Source organism: Pagrus pagrus (genome assembly GCF_965226575.1).
Source record: "Pagrus pagrus genome assembly, chromosome: 12".
Lineage (NCBI taxonomy): Eukaryota > Metazoa > Chordata > Actinopteri > Spariformes > Sparidae > Pagrus > Pagrus pagrus.
The window spans coordinates 19,480,202-19,500,477 of NC_140196.1; the positions used below are offsets into that span (position 1 = coordinate 19,480,202).

The window sequence follows — 20,276 nt, forward strand, 5'->3', positions numbered from 1 at the left end:
AGCGGTTCCTAAATGCACAGGTTGTACACTAAATAGGCTAAATGGCTAAACTTTTTTGCCTCATTCTTAGTGAGCGATGCTTCTGTCAACCCAGAACTGAGGAAACCTGCTTTACTTTCCAGCACAGCTGTGTGACCGACAGATCTGCTGTCAGCTGGATATTTTTACAAGGTGACTTTTGTCAAAATAGTACAGTCATGTACGAAAAAATTAAGAAAAGGACAATACCATTATAATAGGGGATGGAAAGGGCATTCAATGGCAAGCTGAAACTAAGAAATGGTGTGAAGTTGGATTAAAGTTGAGAGAACAGAGGAAAGATGGAGGGAAAGGATGAAGTGAAACAGGGTAAAGGGATAATAGCTTGGGAAAAGAAAATGAGAACTGGAAGGTAATAGTGAAGTAAAACGGAGGAAAATAGCTTGCTTGGCTGGCTGATGGCCCCTTCGGCCTTTGATAGGGCCCAGATTTTTCTGGTGTGTCAGGAGCAGAGGACAGTGGAAATGGCTGCCTGGGATAATTGATCTGGCCCCTGGCGTTCGACTCAGGCCGCTTTGATCTGCTGAGGAAGGAAGAATGTTTCTCGTGGGTTAAAAATCAGGGAACAGAAAAAGAAATCTGTGTCTTTTGTTCGGAGCCTTGATGATGATGTGGCAGAAGAAAACTGGCAGATGTGGAAAGACCCATGAATAGATATGGATTAAACATTCAGTCACTTAGAAAAAAACAACATTAACGTCAACAACATCTTATTTCATCTCCATGTGATGGCAGGATCTGGTTATTTGATGAGTAGACTGTTTGCTATCCACAGGCTGGACCACGTCAGTGCTTTCATTTCAGGTGAGAACTAACTGGGTCAGTGTCTGTTGGTGGGTTTCTGTCGGAGCCTTTCTTACTCACCTGATTGCGCAATAATTAATATCCTGCTTCCTTTTTTAGGCTTGGCTATCAAAATAACAAAGGTGCCAGTGTTGATATTTACATGTTGAAAGAACCCTTCCCTGCGCCTGCGGGCTAGTATGGTGATAACTCGGTAACAGCATGCAGACTCTCCTCACGACATGGTGTCATCAGACGTTACCTACATGTTTAACAAAAGATGGCACCAATGTAGACATACATATAACAAACATCACACATATATCAGACAAAATGTAGTAGTACATAGGATTAGATTTACCCCAAACCATTGTTGGACTTGCTAGTAAGAGTCCAGGCCCCAAGAATGGCAGTGTTGGTCTTTTTGCTCAGTCCATCGGTTTAACTCATTGGGGTGTGTTGGGCTCTATTGCTCTTTCTGTTATTGTGCCTTTAGATTCATGTTCAGGTACGAGTGGGAGCTGCTGTGTCCATAAAGGTTTAGAACTACTTTATGTCCATTATTTAATTTGTTGCATTTATATATACATATTATGTAGCAGATGTCAGGTTAATTTCAGTGTCAATCTCTCATTTAAATTTCTCTGCACATCTCTCAGTTTAGGTGATATTTTAAAGCTGCTACAACACACTTTCTTTTTTGTTGATTGTCACTGCCCCTGTGGACAAAAGCGGTACAAGCACTACTGCATTGTGTCTAAAGATCTTAATCTTAATACAATTTTTTCATCTTTAAACTCAGTTTTTTGCAGGATGCATAGCAATGAGGTAATGTACTCAATGTGTCCTCAGCACTTCGCCATGAAAAAATTAAAAATGTCACTTCAGGAGAATACACAAAGATGAGTAGCATGAAGTTATTAGCACACAAGTAGCTACATAATCAGCATGAAAGCATTTACAGATGCTGAACGGTGACCTTTTTTCAAAAAACACACTTTACCGGGGCAACATGATCTGTTTACAATGGAAAGTGGATTTGAAGTCTTAGCGACAACAAGAAAGGAGCTGAAGTGCTGTTAAAAGACTGTTATCTTTGCTTAATTGTATGTGACTCACACCCTGCATAGACTAATGCAGTGGAAACATAAACATGTAGAGTGTTTATGTGTGTATGTACATGTGTTTTCTGTGAACTCACGGACACTTTTCCATCAGTGACTCATGAATGTTTTGTTTCATTTTTTTACCTATTTTTTTCCACTTATCACCAGACTAAATCATTAGAAGGCCGCTATCAGAGATTTTGTTTAGAGGATACCACATACTTCAGGATACACAGCATGAGGATCATCAGGATGAGGAAGTCCTCACCAAGTAGCAACAAGCATCCCTCCCTTTATCCACGTAGTCCATCCCAGAGGGACAGTTGTCCTTTGGAGGCTTTTATGTCCGTCGGTCCAGCAGGGATTTTCTTTGTGTGACCTGCACACTCACAGCTGGAAGGGATGCAAAACCTTTTCACTCTCCTTCTGCGGTTATGAAAGCAAGTGTATGTCTTTTTTCTTCCTTTTCTTTGAAAGGTTGGTGGGTGGTGAACAGTTGTTGTGCAGCCTCAAGTGAGTCATCCAGCCAGTATCCTGCGCTATTGTGGCTTTTCAAATGCCTACAGCGCTGTCTTGGATGGCTGAACAGAATACAAATTAGCGAGGCAATTTCCCAATCTGTTATTTAGTGTTTTGTACACTCACAAACACACACACTCGTACATAAACTTCCACACTCTTACACACACACATACTTCCTTGACCTTGGTCCTGATCAGATCTCAGGCCTGCAGACACAGTACTTTCTCTGAATTTTAGATCTACTACGCATACAATTACAGCACTGCGGCATCACAAGACTTCCGACTTCCTTAATCCCTCATTACCGCGGGTCTGTGTGATTACGACTGTGTCACTCTGCTTTAAAGTCTGACCCCACATACGCTGGTTGATTGCCCAGTTCCATGCTGTTTACAAATGTGCTCAAACATAATTTCCACAATCACTGATAAATTCTTTTTTCCTATTTATCTAGTTTCAATTTTTCCCCTCGTGCACACGGTGCGCACTCACAGTTCATGCTCACACAGCCGCAGTTGTTTGTATATGTGGGGATATTTTCAAACAGAGCCAGTGAAGGATATACAGCCGGTGGTAAACACGGGGTTCGAAGGTGGAGTGCCGGTGTTCTATCTCTCCTGTTTGTTTACAGGAGCTCTGCCTGCTCTCTGCAGGCCGGAGAGATAAATGATGGATGGAGACAATTTGAGGAAGAGAGTACTTCTCCTTTAATAGAAATACAGCCAGGGGTTCTTCATCAGAAGTATGAAAATATTGTAGCCAAGCCAACATTTTAAAATACATTGCACAACTCTTAGGCGATGCCAGAAATCGAGTATTCAAGGAATTACAAAAATAGCCAGTTGCTTCACATGACTGAACAAATTTCCAAATGAAGTCCTTCCTGCGGGGATATTGTTATGAAGCATTTCCTACTGTTAATCTCTGTGTGACGCCCAGCTTTTTCAGCTCGTCATTTCGGCCCAAAAAGTTTGCTGTAACTCGATCATTAAGGATGAGCTGTGGGACTGAAATAACAGATATATGGCTCCTTTTTTAAGCCCAAACATCTGCGCAGAAGCCCAAAGTAGCATGCATACATGCATTCATAAACATTTACATACTCGTAAACATGGATTTTGAACATGAACCAAGTGACTAACATAGGGTCCGGATGTCACTGATTACCATGAGTGTTGTGTTTCAAAAATGAGTCACCTACCTCGCCCTGCAATGATTAACACTCAGACCTGCACTCTTAGTTCCTTTAGTGGTACGTTCTGATGCAATGGATGTTGGGCAATTAAATATTCATGCAAGTTTAAGGAAATCTTTGACATGTCACTAGAAGGAATAATTTGTTTTTAATTCCATTTTTTAACCCAATCGCCAGAAAACATTTTAGCGTGATGTTCTTATGCTCTTTTTCAGTTGAAGCACAAAAACCACGTGGTTATGATTAAGAAAATGTCATGGTATAGCTTAAAAGAACCTGTTTTGGTTGCCACAAAAATGGCTGGAGATTGTCCTCCTTCCCTTGAAAAACAGTCAGTTTTGGATGCCACAAAAAACGCCTGGAGATGGTCCGATGTCCTGTGAAAAATAAATAACACGGTTGAAGATGGTCTACCTTCCTGTGAAAAACACCTTGTTTTGGTTGCTTCAAAAATATGATTGTCCGAAATGTCCCTGCAGGCTTCAACTCCGGTCACCCATCATAGCTTACCCTCCAGCTCCTGATGTGAAAGTGATGTGTACAAATGTCAACCTCAGACAAAAATGTGGTTGGCAAAAACGTATTTGTATGTGGTTAATGATAAAAATAGATAAAAATAAAATGGTGATTGACACCTTCCCCATTGCCAGTAGGTGAGCATTTCTGTTTCTGTTAGTTTTTTGTTTGTTTTGTCTGCTGTCTGAAAACTGGGAACAGTAGAAAGCAGCATGGAGCCTGGTGACACTTTTTTGCATCTTTTACCTCAGTCTTTCTTTCAAACTCGACTTGACATCGACTGAACGATGTTTGAGCGCTGCATGAATAGAGATGGATGGAAAACTATTGACGCACCAACATCTGGAACTTAAACGTGCTTCATAGCATCACAACACAAAAGGGGCGAAACTAGCCTGTCCACCCGGGTGTCGTGTTGCTATCACTGCCGATCAGAGATGGAGCTGATAAACACCCCTGACTACTGCAGAGTCATTTGACCTGCGAATGAATGCCGATTGTACCCAGTCCTACTGAAGACAAAAGCCAGACGTGTGTGGGTGTTACTGGGTTTTTTGTCCAGTGTGAAAGGGGTATTCGTCAGATACCAGCAGGGTCCTGTCACTGGGCCAAAGGAGCAACCTGTTTTCTCCCAGAGAACCATGTTACAAGCCTTAAGGGTCACAATACTGTCAAGTGTTGGCACTGTTTTCACGCTGGCCGTCATGGGAGTGTGGAGACAAGGGTTTCACACACCGGGTAACGCAAGAGAGGCCAGGGAAAGAGAAACCACCGTGACCTCAATGAGGCCAGAGGTCTTGGTATGTGTCGAGAGAAGTAAAGGCAAATTGGTGAATGCTTCAGATTCCTGACTAACAAACGGGAATAAAACAACCCAACCAGGATTTTTACCCCTCTCATTTTTTTTGGAAACCTCGCTCCTTTCAACATTCTTTCTGAAATGGTTCCTCTTGTATGTGGTGAGACACTGCAACTTGTAAACTCAAAGGTCCAACATGTACACAGTGCTAATGACCTCCAGACAACCTTAATTGTGATTGTTAGCAGTTCCGAGCTGCCATTTTTTAGATCTAAATTGCTCTAAGTCTACCTTCTGGAAACCAGTCCACCTCGTTTGAGTCGTCCTCCCCATAAACATCAAACACAACCACATCCTCAGACACTCGTTTACAGGACCGAAGAACCCAGATCGAGCCAAATTGTATGATAGCTGCCTACCAAGGGAGGAAGAGCGTTTGTGTCATTGCAACCGTACTATGAGATCATTGTGGATAATACCCAAGAATCAGGCATATACTGTTTCTGGTTACTACTTGCGGCTGATGGAAGGCTGAGGCTTGTTTGTGTTTGTTTACATTGAAGGGCTTTAAAGCCACCCTCAGTAAGCCAGCAGATGTGAAACCCCTCATATTACAGCTTGGTTCAGTGCTCCACATTTCTACACTCAGCCCCTCAGGAGCTATAAACTATCTGCTTCATTCAATACAGAGAAACATTTTGGGTTAAGGTGAGTTAAGTTTCATTGGCCACACTGAAAACCATAAACGCTGGTTGGATAACTCCAGGCTCCACAACATGTTTCTGATTTGGAACTTTTACATTAGTCTTTCACCGCCAACAACCCATAGTTACTTCTGACATTTTAAGCAGTTTTGTACGTAACCTAGATGTTTACACTACAGATATAGTTTTAGAAAGTTGTACATTTTCAATTTCATCACTTACTTGATCATAGTTCTTAACCCTCTGTATCTGTCAGCCCACATCACTTTTTCCATCTGTTTGATCACTCACTCGTCTTGGCTTACAGTAGGTCTTGTCCTCACCCTCTGACATTGTCCTGCTCTAATCCTGCGCTTAAAGCTCCTTTGGTGATGGTTTGTATGGCTGTGATTTTTTTCCTACAGCTGTGAAATTACATGACAAATGCACCTTGCTTTTGAAAAGCTTCTGTTACACTTAACGTTGCTGAGTGCTTTTATGGTATTAGTTAACTCTTAGTGACTCATTAGTGGCACCTCCTTTTGAATCAATTAGACTTGAAAAGCAAAGCAGTGAAAGTGAAATTGGACACGCAACATGATCAGATACAGTAAATATGTTGTGTGAGCTGGCATGTTTACTTCAGTTCGTTTGTGGCAAGTGTTGTAATTGTAGCAGATGACTCATGACCACTCAGATATGAAGTGGGTTGACCTCATGTTGGTCTACCAGTGGTTTAGTCAAGCACCGCTAAATGTGAAGCTGGGACTGTGATCAAGAACTGTAACTTCCTAGTGTACCTTCTTCTGACTGAGTGATGTTGACCTCTCCGCGGACTCCATGCGTTGCGAACAATTAACTCTCCCAGCTCAAGGTTGTTTTAACAGGTGCTTCATTGAGCACACAGCCTTGTGCACGCACTTAAATCTAATAATCCAGACCAATTTAACCATAAAGCTGTCGCAGGAGAAGGGAACCAGCCATTTCCTCTCTGACCACCGCCCGACGTCAGGCCCCAAACACCAAGGCTACACACTTCTGTTCACCTTTTGAGCACGTGTTTGTGTCGGCTTGATGAGTACTGCTCTGGCGGTGTTGGACCGCTCTGCAGCTTCCTGTTCTGGCCATGGTCAAATGCCACTGACTCAGCGATGTTTCTCTTGACAAACTAATACACACTCACATGGAGGTTAGCGGTCAGTCCCCAGTAGAAGCCACATCCTGTTCCCTGCAGGGTATTTGCGTTTTTGAGTACCTCTTCTGCAACGCAGTTGTTAAACAGTCTTCAACCACTATTGCTCATAATTTACAAGCGTGTTTTAAACTTTTTTTTAAGCAGATAAGGCTGGTGGATTCTTACTAAACTCGGCTCGTATCACCAGTGCACAAATATTGGCATCCATTCGCAGTAGCTACCCACAAAAGGAGTCTCCCTTGGTGGAACTTTTCGGCTCCTCAGGAGTAGTTTGAAGGTGTTGTCATTAACTGTCTCCGTCCTGTCCAACCCAACTGGTGGAGGTTTGAGTTGGTGACCTTTACTGTAAAGGACTGCCCACATTCCTAAGCTCATAACAGTACCCACAACCCCCCTCCCTCCTGACCGCCCTAAATCCTTACATACTAATTGCTCTTCCACTTCTCAAAGCCACCTGTACTTTGCCAGTTGTCTGAATATGTTCAAAGAAACCCCACCCCGTGACATTCATGTCTATGTACATGTCAGGTCATTGCTGTTTAAAGCAAGGGGTGTATGGTGTGTCATTAACCTCACTCCTTCCTAGAATAAAGGGGGAAAAAAGCGCATCGCTCTCTTTATTCAGCGTACACAGACGCGCACACATCCAAACAGCGCTGCTAAATAGATTCCTGGCAAACACAAGCTGTGTTGACAGGAGAGATGAGCTGCTGTTCCTGTTGCAGCTTGCCGAAGGCACAGAGCCGGGCCCACGTTCAAAAAGAGCCGCCACTGTTGAAGCCACAAAGCCGGCAGACTTGTTGCTACTGCCTCTGCCAACACACACAGGCACACACGCACACAGGCACACACACAGAGTCATGCAGTGCTGTATCAAAGGCGGCCGGGCGGGTGCTTGACTATTTGAACAGGTGATTCCCATTTAATTCTGCTGACCCTATTGGCTTCATGCCTTTTAGGAAGTCGCACTGTCAGGCACGTCAATCAAGCACTGCTGGGTGGTTACAGGTTTGGGACTGATTTGTCAAAGGCATAATCTTGCCAGTTAGTTGTTTGTTAAGAAGTCAAACATTCTTATTATTTGCGTGATGTGTATAGACTTTATTTTCAAAGGCTACCTTTTTTGAGTTTGTGTCAGTCTCCTGATATCCAGTGGTTTTTTTCAGGTATGACTGAGTTGAACTAATGCATGTAATTCTAGCTGTATATTCTTATTCAGGTGGTTCTCCTGGCTTGTCTGACAGATTGCCCTAATTATGGATGATGATAGTATTGTGGAAAATACCTGAGGCCATATTTAATTGTGGGATACTGCGTAGAGTTTGTGAACAAAACGGCGACAGCAGATCCTGAATGTAGAGTAAACCAACACAATTAAAAACCATGGCATCTACCGATAGACTAATATTAAACCATAAAGCAATCATTAAGCCTGACCAAACACTACGATGGAATGAACAACCTCAAGAAAAAGCAGGAAGTTTTGATAGGAAAGTCAGGGAGATGCCTTATGAGGACATTTTAGGGAATAAGTTCAAGATCCAGCCAACAAAGGAACGGAAACTGCTCCTACTGAGTCAGTGCGTGTAAGCATGGTTTTACTTGCTTAATCATCCTCATCGTCATCATAATCATCGCCCTTATTTGCCATTTTTCTCTCTGTTATTAGTTTATCTAGCCTTTTCCATCTGACTTAAACCAGACTACAAAGTAATTTTTTAGGTTTTTGTTTTAGAGTACATTTGTATCTGCTGTACACTGAAAAATGTTCAAATGTTTATTAAGATGGCCCTCAAGGTGTGATGATTAAATTTACTAGCAAAATATAAACATATATATAACCCTTACCCTTTTCCCTGCAACTATTAAAACCTTTAAGAGGGGGACTGAGGGGGGCTTGATTCTGCTCCTACCAGGGGTCATAATTACTGCTGTCCTGCGAGCCCCTCACCCCGACTTCATCCATTAAAGGCCCAAAAGCCATTTCCCTAATCAGTGCTGGTATGGGGTCTGGCTTCTGAATGGCTTCTGTGTTTTATGTCAGCGTTACAGAGGATAATCTCACTTTGATGTTTGGTTGGTAAATTGCAGTAAGCCGTCCACCATGGAGGTGTCATCATGTGAGTGTCAGTTCTGTGTTTTATGCACACAGCTCTGACCTTGCAGAGAAAAACCAGTCCAGTGTTTGTGATGAAAACATCTAATGCACAATGTTCTGTTTTTCCTCCCTGTCTGTGTTCCTGTCTTCACCTCAGAGGGGCACAGAGGGTTTCTGGAAGTCGGTGGCTCACTATGTGCCTCGGGAGCCGACGGAGATAAGAATCCTGAATCCCTACTTCATCCAGGAGGCTGCCTTCCAGTTCATAGGCCTGCCCTTCAACAATGGCCTCATGGGCAAAGGGGTAAGACACATGCAGGCAAATACTAGCAATGTCGAGAGTTTCTTTTGTCAATGTTTTGGAAATTTGCTCAGAATTTTGACATTTTCATGGAAATAAGGAATCGGGGATGTGCACAGGTAAAATCAAAAGTTGACAGTGAGTATAACAGAATCATGAAAAAGGCACACAAACCCTGTGATTGTGTTTTGAAGGGAAATGAACAGAGAATTTTGGATGGCGGATGAATCGATAAAGACATTGTGTTGTGGTTATAGCACAGGAAAAACTGAAATGATCATTATTGGTGCCACTACACTGCATTGCACTACTGTCTTTTTATACAATCAATGGGAGACAAAATACAAATGTTCTCTAATCTGTTGTTTCTGGAGTCATTTAAAGCCTTTTCTTTTACTGACATGAACTGGGAGGCCCTAGGTGAGTTGATCTGGAATGACTGTAGCGTCCAGTCGCCCTCAGTCAAACATGAGAGGATGAAGAAGTAGTGAATCCATTTTCATCGACAAAGAAAGAAGTGATAGAAATGGAAGCGAAACAACAATTTACATTGCTGCAAACCGGGTCCAGTCTGAATTCTACAGCACTCTGTTCTTTCTGGATGAAGCATATTTTTTGCTCATGAATCATATTTGTCTGGACTTGAGACGGCTCTATCAGGCTTTGAACAGAGACCAGAGAATGTTTTGTTGGAGAAACAAAAGAAAAAATGTTAAGTAAAGATCCGATACGAAATACTGCTGTTCATTTGAGCAAGACCGTTTGTATCCATGTATCACTGAGTTGTGTGTCGGTGTGTTCTGTAGGTAAGTAGAGGTGCATGTTGTTAGAGAATTGGAGAGGACATGAGGAGCGTATCACCATGACTCTGCCCTCTGGGGCCACCACAACACCCCTGCATGAACTCCACTCTGCAACATGTGTTCAACATGTGGGCATCTGGCCTGTGTGTGTGTGTGTGTGAGAGACAGAGAGTGTTGGTAATTTGTGTGCACATTCTGTGTTTGTGTCTTGGTGTTTGCAGCACTGTCTCACACAATACATGCTGCAGAGTTGTATGATTTGGCACATTCTCTCCCCAGAACACTTTCCTGTCTCTCCTCTGACCATCGTTGTTTATGTTTATGTATGTGGAAATTAATGAGGAGGTCGATTTGTTACGCTAGTGTTTACGTTGAGTGTGTGAGTGTGTGAGTGTGTGTGTGTGTGTGTGTGTGTGAGAGAATGTGTGTGTAAATTAACCTGTATTAGAAGACGCAGTAGGGGGTTGGCCAGCTGCTGGTTCAGCGCCACCTACCCCGAGGGCTTCAAATCAGGGTAATGATTTAAATGAGGCCTCCCTCCACTCTTTCTTCTGCACCCACTTTTTTTTCCAACACACGCGCTTTTTTGTCCCCCTCTTGTTCTACAACACGCACACACACAGCCTCTGTACCCCCCAGATCTCTGGCAGCCCAAGGCGGTTAGGAAGCACAGTTCAACCCTGTAGATCACTGTGTCGTAGCAGGGGTCTGCAGGGGTCGCGTCTTAAAGGTAATAGTTAATCACCAAGTGCTCAAAGTCAGTTAGCAGCAGTGGAGCAGAACAAAGACAGAGGAACAGAGGAGGGAGGGAAGTAGAGACATGAGAGGGAGTGTCAGAAACCATATCGGCTTCAAAATTAGCTGAAAATGTTACAATCCTGCATGTTTTTGGTCCAAATTAATCCCTGAATGAGTTTACATTAATAAAGAGTGTGTGTGCTGTGATGTTCTGACCGCGTGCGTCTCTGTTTTTGCTACAGAACATTCCAACTTTGGGAACAGTTGCTATCACAATGGCGCTGCATAACTGTGACGAGGTGGCCGTGGCTGGTTTCGGCTACGACATGAATACTCCCCACGCACCTCTGCACTACTACGAGACTGTCAAGATGTCCGCCATCAAAGAGGTGAGTCTTTGAGCATCTGAGAACAGCACTTATTTCTCTACAAAAATGATTGGAGTTTTATACTGAGAGACTAAGTCAAACCCTTTGTGGAGCACATTTTGTAAATTCTCATGGGGATCTTAAATGACCAGAATTTTAGATTAAATCTGGTGTGATATTCTCCCCAAGATAATGAGTACAATATTTTCTGGCGTCTCCCTGTGTGCTCAGAAGAGGGACTGAAGAAACAAATAACTTTAATCTTTGATGAGGAGGGACCACCACTACTCCTGTGGAGGGAGGGAAGGGGAACTGGCCAACAGCCAAAATACATTCACTACAAAGCCTTCACCGTGTAGCCTGATGGTAATATTAGTCTAAGAATTGTGCATGAATTGAACTTCATGAATTAAGCTTTTGTGTTTGTATCCAAAGATGTGACAGTTTTGAGCTGGATGAATGCTGTGGCAGAACATGATCTGTTGTCAGGACTCGCTGCTTTTACTCTGACAGATGAAAGTATTCACGTGAGGTTTTAATGGAAGGCTCTTTTGTGATGTTAAAACTGTGAAGGTGGGAGGAAAAATGTCAGGGTTTTGTATTGTGGCTTCGTCGTAAAATGTTCTTTTTGTGATAATTGTGCCATCAGTTGCTTGTTCGGCTCAGGTTCAGCACTCTGCATGTTCATAATAAAGATGTAATAGGTAACATTTCTATATTCAAATGTCAAAAAACAGCTAGGTTCAGTAGGTCGCCTGTTGCTCAAACTATGGGGAAAACATGATACGTCAAAGACTGAGGAAGAACGCCGGCAAATGTGACCTGTCCATGTACATTTCTGGCTGAGTTGCGTCAGATTTTCACCAGCAATAGTGGTTGTTTAACATTGAAGACAACAACTCCTGTGAGCCCACACTACCTCACAACATCCAACCAAGTCTTTTGTTATCATTGTTTTGATTGAGAGACCCATTGTCCATTAAGGAGACTTTGTTGTGTTGTTTTGTTTGTTAAGTTTATTCAGTCATGAAAACCAACCTATGAGGATGTTTCCAAATTACCAATGCACCTTTAACAGACCTCATACAACCGTGGTGGCATAGAGTTCACAACCGATCCTTCCAACAGTCAGTTAGTCTCTGTCTGTCTGCACTTTCAAAGAGTGCATAAATGTTGCAGTGATCCTGTATTTTTACACATGCAGTAATTTTCTAATATAAAACTCAAAACTTCCTTTCTAATCCAGAAAATAAAGAACTAAACCTGAGGAATTAAACCATCAAGAGGTTAAATCTGTAATTCCCCCGGACTGAAGTGGCACCGGTCTTTCATCAGTCACTGTATCAACATGCTAACTGTTAGCGCGTCGTTTGAACAATCACTTTCTAAATGGCCTCATGACGGATCTCTCTCCTCCATCAGTCAAGTCTTCCCCTGCGTGTTTACACTGAAGCCCAGTGGAATCAAAGATGTCACCCGTGTGTTGACGCGTGTAAACCATGAGCTCAGTATGATGATAACCTTTGTCTAAACTCCCAGTGAACCGTTGGCATTTATTATCATCATCTTCATCAACATTGTCATCATCAGCCACACATGGCTAATTAATGGGAATACTTTTGGCTTTTTTGTTTGGAACACTTAACAACCGCTTCTCACTGGGGACGCTGAGCTGTGAAATTATCCACATATTATTCCACCTTCAGAGAAAGAGCCTGTTCTTCACCTCGATGGGTGCTTAAAGTAATGAAGTAGAGCTTGCTGTGGTGGATGAGACGCCCGTTTTATCCTACCCTCACTTCTGTTTTGTCAGAGCTGTTTGATTAGCTCTCTTTTATTGATAAATGGATTCAGTTAAAGCTGCTATGATCAATATTTTTTATTAACATTGGATCGATTGACTTTTTGTATGTGAAAGGAGTCGTTCATAACACAAAGGTTTATCATCCTCAGCTTTTCAGTGGCTTTTACACATCATTATGGTTCTCACTGCTTTGTTGGTTGGGTTGGTTAAAATTATGTATGAGGAATGAGATTGGTTAGGATTAGGGTATGGATGTTAAGGTAAACCTATCAGAGGCAGAGTAGGGTCGGTCTTGCCAAGAAAAGCAGTGGGGATAATGAGATGGTGCTATGGCCTGCTACTGTACTGTTTTGACAAATTTTCAACACTATCATCATCTTCAATTCCATCTGCAGCAGAGAGCTGTTTTTTAAAAGAACGCTCGGATAAATCCACTGTACAGTTAGTGACTAGCTGGTGAACGTGGTGAAGCATTTAGCAGCTAATGAGCCACATATTTCCCTCAGGAGGTGGTGGAGACCCAAAATGGAGCTAAAAGGAGATTGAAAAAGAAAAGCCAGAATCACGACTCCAACTTAATGTCCATGTTGCTCCGTGTTATGTTTACAGCCTGGCAGGAAGCTGCACTCCGTATGTCAGTTTGCAGGCCAGCTAGCCAATTAGCTCACCGGATGTAAGATTGATCTGCTTAAAAATTTAGCTGCAAATGTCAATAGTTAAGAAGCTAAATAATGCTGGTCCTTCAGCATCGCTGCTAACAGAAACACTTTCTGTCCTCGACTTGTTACATACAGTATATTTACCAGTGCTCAGTTGTTTACAGTATGTTTTGTCTCTAGCTCAGCTGTCAATCAAAGAGCAACCTGCCATTCCAGAGGCTAAATTCATGTTTCTCTAAAGGCTTTTTTATACCCCTGAAAAAATACATCTAACGTTAACATGATTGTTGGACTTAACTGCTTAACTTAACTGCTTCTTATGTTAAATCCTATAGAGTAAAACTATAGCTTATTGTTCCTTGTGGTCCTGCTATGACCCATCACATAATGTTAGGAGGTCCGACCCAGACAGGGTTCGAGTCTGTAGGAGAGTCTTGAGGCAGCTGCAGGGCCCAACCTCCCTCCTATTCCCTCCCGTACGTTTCTTCCTTCACCCTTTGCCTCTTTCATTTGCTCTCTGGCTGTTCTTTGCATCCCAAAGCACTGCACAGGAACCGCCGGCTCTGGTTACAGGTCGGCCCACTGGACTGAATCCTCATAGCACAGCAGGGAGGAAAACTGACCCGGTGTGGCTTTACATATATATATATGCACGCATGAACACCCACATGTATAGACACTGGGAATAAGAAAATCCTAAACTAACCCCCAGGTTTCAGTCCATTTATCATTGATTTTTGACGTGCTCTCGAATGTCTCCTCACAGTGACCATGTTTTTTTTTTTCGTATCAATCTTAATTAGTTCTTTCTTCTGATTCTCCCACAGTCATGGACACACAACATATCCAAGGAGAAGGAGTTCCTCCGCAAGCTGGTGAAGGCCAACGTCGTCACAGACCTGACCAACGGTATCTGAGTTTACACCCACCTACAGTCTCCTTCTGCCTTTCCCAAAGGACTACTAAACAGGAAGTTGGGAAACAGATCGACCCTGGGAGAAAGAACCCTTTAGAATCCGGGTGGCCCGCCCACCGTCTGGGTTTTCAAATCAAAGGAGATTATTTAAAAAAAGATACAGGAGGGTTTCTGTGGAGACGCACGTGCCTTCTGAACCAAAGACTCCTGCTGACTGAAGCAGGGAGGGCGGGGGACATGAGGAGGACTGGATCTGCCCGGTTCCTGTCTTACCAAGAGACAGTCGCAGAGAAGATCTGCCGGCCCCGCGCTTCAACGTTTACCCCTTCAACCCCCACCCCTCCACGCATCACATGGATGAGTAGTGAGAGCAGATGTATGCGATGCGTCGACATACAGATGTCAGGATTTAGCTTGACTTCCTGGCTGACTTGATGAGGGGAGAGGAAGAGAAAGGACTGTAACTGAGCGTGTGGATGGACGGGGATGGGTTGAGTATTAGCAGTGCCAAACGTACCTCGTACAGAGGGAGAGCTCGTCCTCCTCTCTCCTTTTGCTGCCTGAATGTATTTACTTTCCTCAGTGTAAATATCAAAGATTTTTACTGTGCTTTTTAACAAGCTGCAGCAGCCCCTCCCCCCTTCACCCCCACCTGCCATTTGTCCATTCATTCATTCATTCATTCATTCACTTTTTCCTGTCTGTCCAGGGTCTAAAATTAACACTTGCCAAGCCAGACGACAGATAAATAAGTGTTCCATTAAAACTTTAAATCTGATGATTTTAAGTGTTTTTTAACTGCGTAAGATTCACTTTAGCAGAATCCTACAGCAGGAGAACTGTATTAATTATTTTAGATTAGTCTAAATTATTTTCGTGGAAATTATTATTTCTTTTTTCCCGTAGTGACCAGCTCTGGCAGGTGAGCCCAAATGTCTCTCTCTCTCTCTCTCCCTCTCTCTTCCTGTGTCTTTGTAAATCCTTCCTCCTCTCTGTTCACTCATGACGCGGTACTGTCTCCATCACTTCATCAGCTGTAAGCCTGCAGGCTGCAGCACAGACATACAGTAACCGGTTCAGGTTCTGTATGTCGGAGCCCTTCTCCAACCTCCTGTTGCTGCAGATTTTCTTGTTCTTCAGTAAATGGTGAAATCTCGGATTGTAGAATATAAAAGTATATATTTTTGTTGTTAGGTTAATTTTAATTATTTATTTTGTTACAGAGTCCCAGCGTTTTGGTCACAGGCAGGCCTGCTTCCTGTTTGAATTTGTGTTTTTCTTTCGATTCCACCACCATGTGCTTCCTCAGAGACTGCATCATCTTTAAGTTTGTGGCAGAAGCAGTGTTGCGATTAAAGCATCGATAAATTGGCTCAGTGTTAAGCTTGTTAGTCGGCAGCCATTTCTTTCTGTGCTTTATGTGTATTATGTTACCACAAATGTGTGCTCTTCTGTTACAATGGACACATAACCGAAATTTGTTTATATTTCTTTAAATTGAGAGAATCTAATGAGGTCACAAATTCATATTACATGTGCGGCTGAGGCCTCTGAAGGTTCTGCCACATGCTTTTCAGTATTTCAACACTGCATTAAAATGTTCAGTATTACACAATCAAACCTTTTGCTTCTCACTCTGCTTCCCTGATGTCAGAATGTCACATCTGTTTGCTTTTTGCTTTTTTTGTCATTTTATCCAATGAATGCGATAATCAGCTTTATAGTGATGGTGCATTTAAATACTGCTTCATAAAAGCAGGCTTTTATTTTTTTACAGCTTCTTTGTTGTTGTTGTTTCTGCTTCTATGGAAGTGCGTATTTAATGTACGTTGTACACACACAGGTTCACTTCCACGACTTCACTCAGTCAGCTGCTCTTGTTGCATCTGTTACATTGCTCCATCACGTGTTCCTCTTCTCAATTAGTTCTGACAAACGAGTGTCCTACCCAGTCCCATCAGAGCGGGTCCGCTGGGTTGGAAGGAATGGATCACTTTTTGGAAACGGACCCCCTCTCCTCTTTTTTTTTTTTTTTTTTCCATGCGTTTTTTGTTTTTCGGAGCAAAGGTACGAGGAACAGCCGACCATTGCACTATCATGAGGCACTCTCAGTGCCTTACACCTCATCACCTGGAAACTGTAGCGTCTGACGTGGAAAAGTAACTGCAGCTTGATCCAGTATGTCAGATCAGCTTCAGGTCGGACCGGCTCACTCCGTGTTTGTGATTTGGGACCAGTCCATTTCATATCTGTCCTTTATATTTTATAGACCGTCTTGGAGGACTTGAAGCCTCATACTGGTGGTTTTGTATGTTTTAGCACACAAGCTACTTATTCACAGGTGTATTTTAAAGGTTCAGTGTGTAGGATTTAGGGGATCGAATGCCAGAAATGGAATAAAGTATTCCTAACTTTGTTTCATTAGTGTGTAAACTAAGAATCATTCAGCTTTCGTTACCTTACAATGAGCCTTTTATATCTACAGAGGGAGCGGGTCCTCTTTCATGGAGTCCACCGTGTTTCTACAGTAGCCCAGAATGGACAAACACTGGCTGTACGGGGGCTTTTCACTCCGCCTATTGTTTGTCTTTAAAGATGCGATATGTAGGAATTTGCCATCTGTTGAATTCATACTCGAAGCAAATGCAGGGCAGCATATCACCAGCGTAATGGCTAATTGTAGCTGCCATTAGCTAGTTAGCTCAGTTAGCTGTGCAGCTAGAAGCCCAGACTTGGAGCACCACGGGGTTGTTTGTGTTTTCACTGCTAGCACAGGAGCTTTGGACTTTGACGGGCCGGGGCTATCTGGTTAGCATGCCATCTTAAGTAGATATCTGCAGCAACACATAGAAGGCATCACGTCAAAACATTTATTCCTTCACATTCTGTTGATAATTTTAGTTCATTTTTGAATGTTTTCTGACTGACATGATCACATATGACACCTTTAACTTTGCTCATCAGTATGTTTTTTTGCAGCTTGTTATTAAAGGGTCACACCTGAAGTTCAGTTCACTCATCACAGCACAGCGCAGCCTGTTAAAACACTTATATAATTTCTTCTGTGACTCTGGAGGAGCTAAGAAAATATACGATCTGGTGTTTTTGACTAAAAGTCAGCATATCTCACTCTCTGCTGCTGCAAATTTAATCACTTCTTTTTTAATCCGTCTCTTCAGACCCTCAACTTTATTGAAGTGCATTGCTAAATCCCTGGAGAACGTTTTTAATGCTCGAATGTTGGAACATCCTTGAATGGACAGCAAGTGAGAGTTTGAAAGTGGTTCCTGGCTGACCGCTGCAGGACCGTATCGTTATAAGAGACTGTGATAGATTGTGTGAAACAAACAGGTTCGATCTGGCTGAAGGGAGATTGTCAAGAAGTCATTTGTAACGAGCAGCTGCTTGGGAGGCAAACAGTTCACTTAAAATCTGCTTGTCTGTTTTGGAAAAGGGTCATTAATGTCTAATATGTAAGATCTGCAGTCAGGGGACAAAATAAAACACGCCAAACCACCAGTATGTTCTTGCAGCTTTGAGACTGGGCAGATCCTTAGTTGCAGTGAGTTCTGTTCTGTTTTTGTTTTTTTTTATAAATGCTGGAGAGGTTCAGATGGATCGGACCCAAATCGCCTCCTGATAAAAACTGCTCATATTAAAGCCGAATGTATTTGCTTTTATCATTCATCATATTTTGAAACATTTTCTTGTTGTTTGTTTTCACCATCAGTGGAAAGTCGACGTGATCAAAAAGTGTTACTTTCTTTTTTTATATACACTTCTAAATGGCTTTCTGCAAATCAATAAATAAGTTTGTAATGGATATTTGCCTGTGCATGTTGTTTGCATCTTTCGACTGCTTCTGTGGAGCAACTGGATCTGTATATTTTCCCAAACAGCTCGACAGTGTTTTTGTTTTGTATTTGTCTTTTTGTATATACATATTTCTGTACACTGTGAATTTTCAGTATATATAGTAAATATTTTTGACGTATTTAGTCGACTTTCTGTTTTATCTCAGCTTTTCATCCTTGTCTTGCCGTCTGGCCTTCAGCCTGGTGCGCTTATAGTTGATGGGGCCTCATGTTATGCGGCGTACATCAGGTTTTATACTGTCTGTGTGTCACTTAGTGCAGGAAGCTCACAGTAAAGATGAAGGAGGGATGAACGAGGAGCGTGAAGAAGGGGATTTCCTCTCCTGCTCTGTACTCTGTATCTCCTACCTGCAGAGCCAGAGGAAATCATTTTTCAATCCTCCATCGACCGGACTTCCTCACTAATGTACTCTCCTCTCCTCTTCGCTCGTGTGTTTATGTCTGTCCCTCTCCGACTCACTTTTCTCTCCTTGCCTCGATCTTTCTCTGTTTTGCCGTCTCCTCCTTCTCTCTCCTCACCTGCTCAAATCTGAGGTAGATCTTGTTTCATTGCTGCGGCCACAAGGGACCCATTGGAAACCTGTTGCGCACACACAATAAACACACACACTGTTCAGCTGCAGCTGTGAAACTCTCGCTCACTTTCACACACCGCAACATCGTCATAAACCAGAGGAGAAACGAGCGAGAGCGGCCGTCCAGCTGTGGCTGCTGTAAGTCAGTATTGGTGTGAGGTGAAAGAGGGCAAGACTCCGAGGGCCCTTAAAGCGCCGCTGGTCCGTCCCATCCTGCTGTTAATGGGGTGCCAGAAAGTTTCATGCACAAGTCACGCCTCACCGGTCACCAGAACCACCTCGCTCCGGCTACTCTTGACTCAACAGATTTCCTGACCTCGGCAGGGTGGGATCCAGTGCTCCCTCCACGCAGCAGGGAGGATATGTGCCACCTGGGATCTCTCCGAGGCAGCTGGCCGGCTGGAGGCGGTCGTTTCTGTTGGTCCGGCAAACAGGAGTATGAGCACGCCTGCACCTCTTCAGCCGTCGGGCCTTTTATTCTGGGCGACAGGTTCCCCCGCCCCACCTCCTCTCAGTAGGATTGGAACGGAGGGGCCACGACCCCCGGGCCTGAAATTTAAACTCCTCGTAAAAAAGAGCTGGAGTGGGGAGAGAAAACACCCATTCAGTCACCTATTTTTCTCCTGTGTTTACTTAATGTCGGGTCAGCTGAGATGAGGGAAAACAACATTCCCCTTGCCTCAGTTCGTCCCACATTCTGTCAGCTCACCTTTGTCTCTGATCGTGACACACCTGCAGGGCTGTCAGGTAGCACCGAAGGGAGCGGACTGTTTCTTCTCGTCCCGTCTGCCTCAGAACTTGCAGCGCGCCCTGATCATTTCTGTAAATGGAGTTTCAAAATGTTACAAAACATTTCAAAGGTGACACTGAATTGTTAAAAGATGGCAGGACCTTATTTTTAGAGTTTCTTGTTGTTTGTTTGCGCTGCTGCGATGGAAACAATACAAACAAGTGCTCGGAGGCAAGAAGCAAGCCAGAAACATCTGTAAGTTAGAACATCTGTATGTCAGAAAACACAAAACACAAAGTATGAGGCAGAAAAAATACACATACAATTTTATACAACTTTGGAGTAAAATAAATAAATGCCATCATAATTGCAGAAAGCTCTAACAATATCAATCAATAATCAATTAGTCACTCGGGCTAATATTTCCTGTATTTGTAGCCAGCTTAAAACATTTCTAACACTTGCATCTATTTGTTATAGTCGAAAACAACGGTCCAGAACCTGAAGTTACCGGGTCACAAAGTTATATCACCGCAGGGTCCACTTAGCAGCTGTTCTGTAGTCGGTCACA

At 43.0% G+C, this 20,276-nt stretch overlaps 1 protein-coding gene across 6 annotated transcripts in view; it reads left to right on the forward strand.

Moving 5' to 3' along the window:
* The window catches only part of st3gal3b (ST3 beta-galactoside alpha-2,3-sialyltransferase 3b), a 44,752-nt gene extending 26,233 nt beyond the window's left edge, over positions 1-18,519 (forward strand). For all 6 annotated transcript variants that reach the window (XM_084369148.1, XM_084369151.1, XM_084369152.1 and 3 more), the window contains 3 exons: positions 9,094-9,240; positions 11,021-11,167; positions 14,437-18,519. In XM_084369148.1, coding sequence (XP_084225274.1) covers positions 9,094-9,240; positions 11,021-11,167; positions 14,437-14,526 — 384 coding nt within the window. In that variant the 3' untranslated portion in view covers positions 14,527-18,519. The remainder of the gene's footprint in view (positions 1-9,093; positions 9,241-11,020; positions 11,168-14,436) is intronic.
* The last annotated feature ends 1,757 nt before the right edge of the window (positions 18,520-20,276 follow it).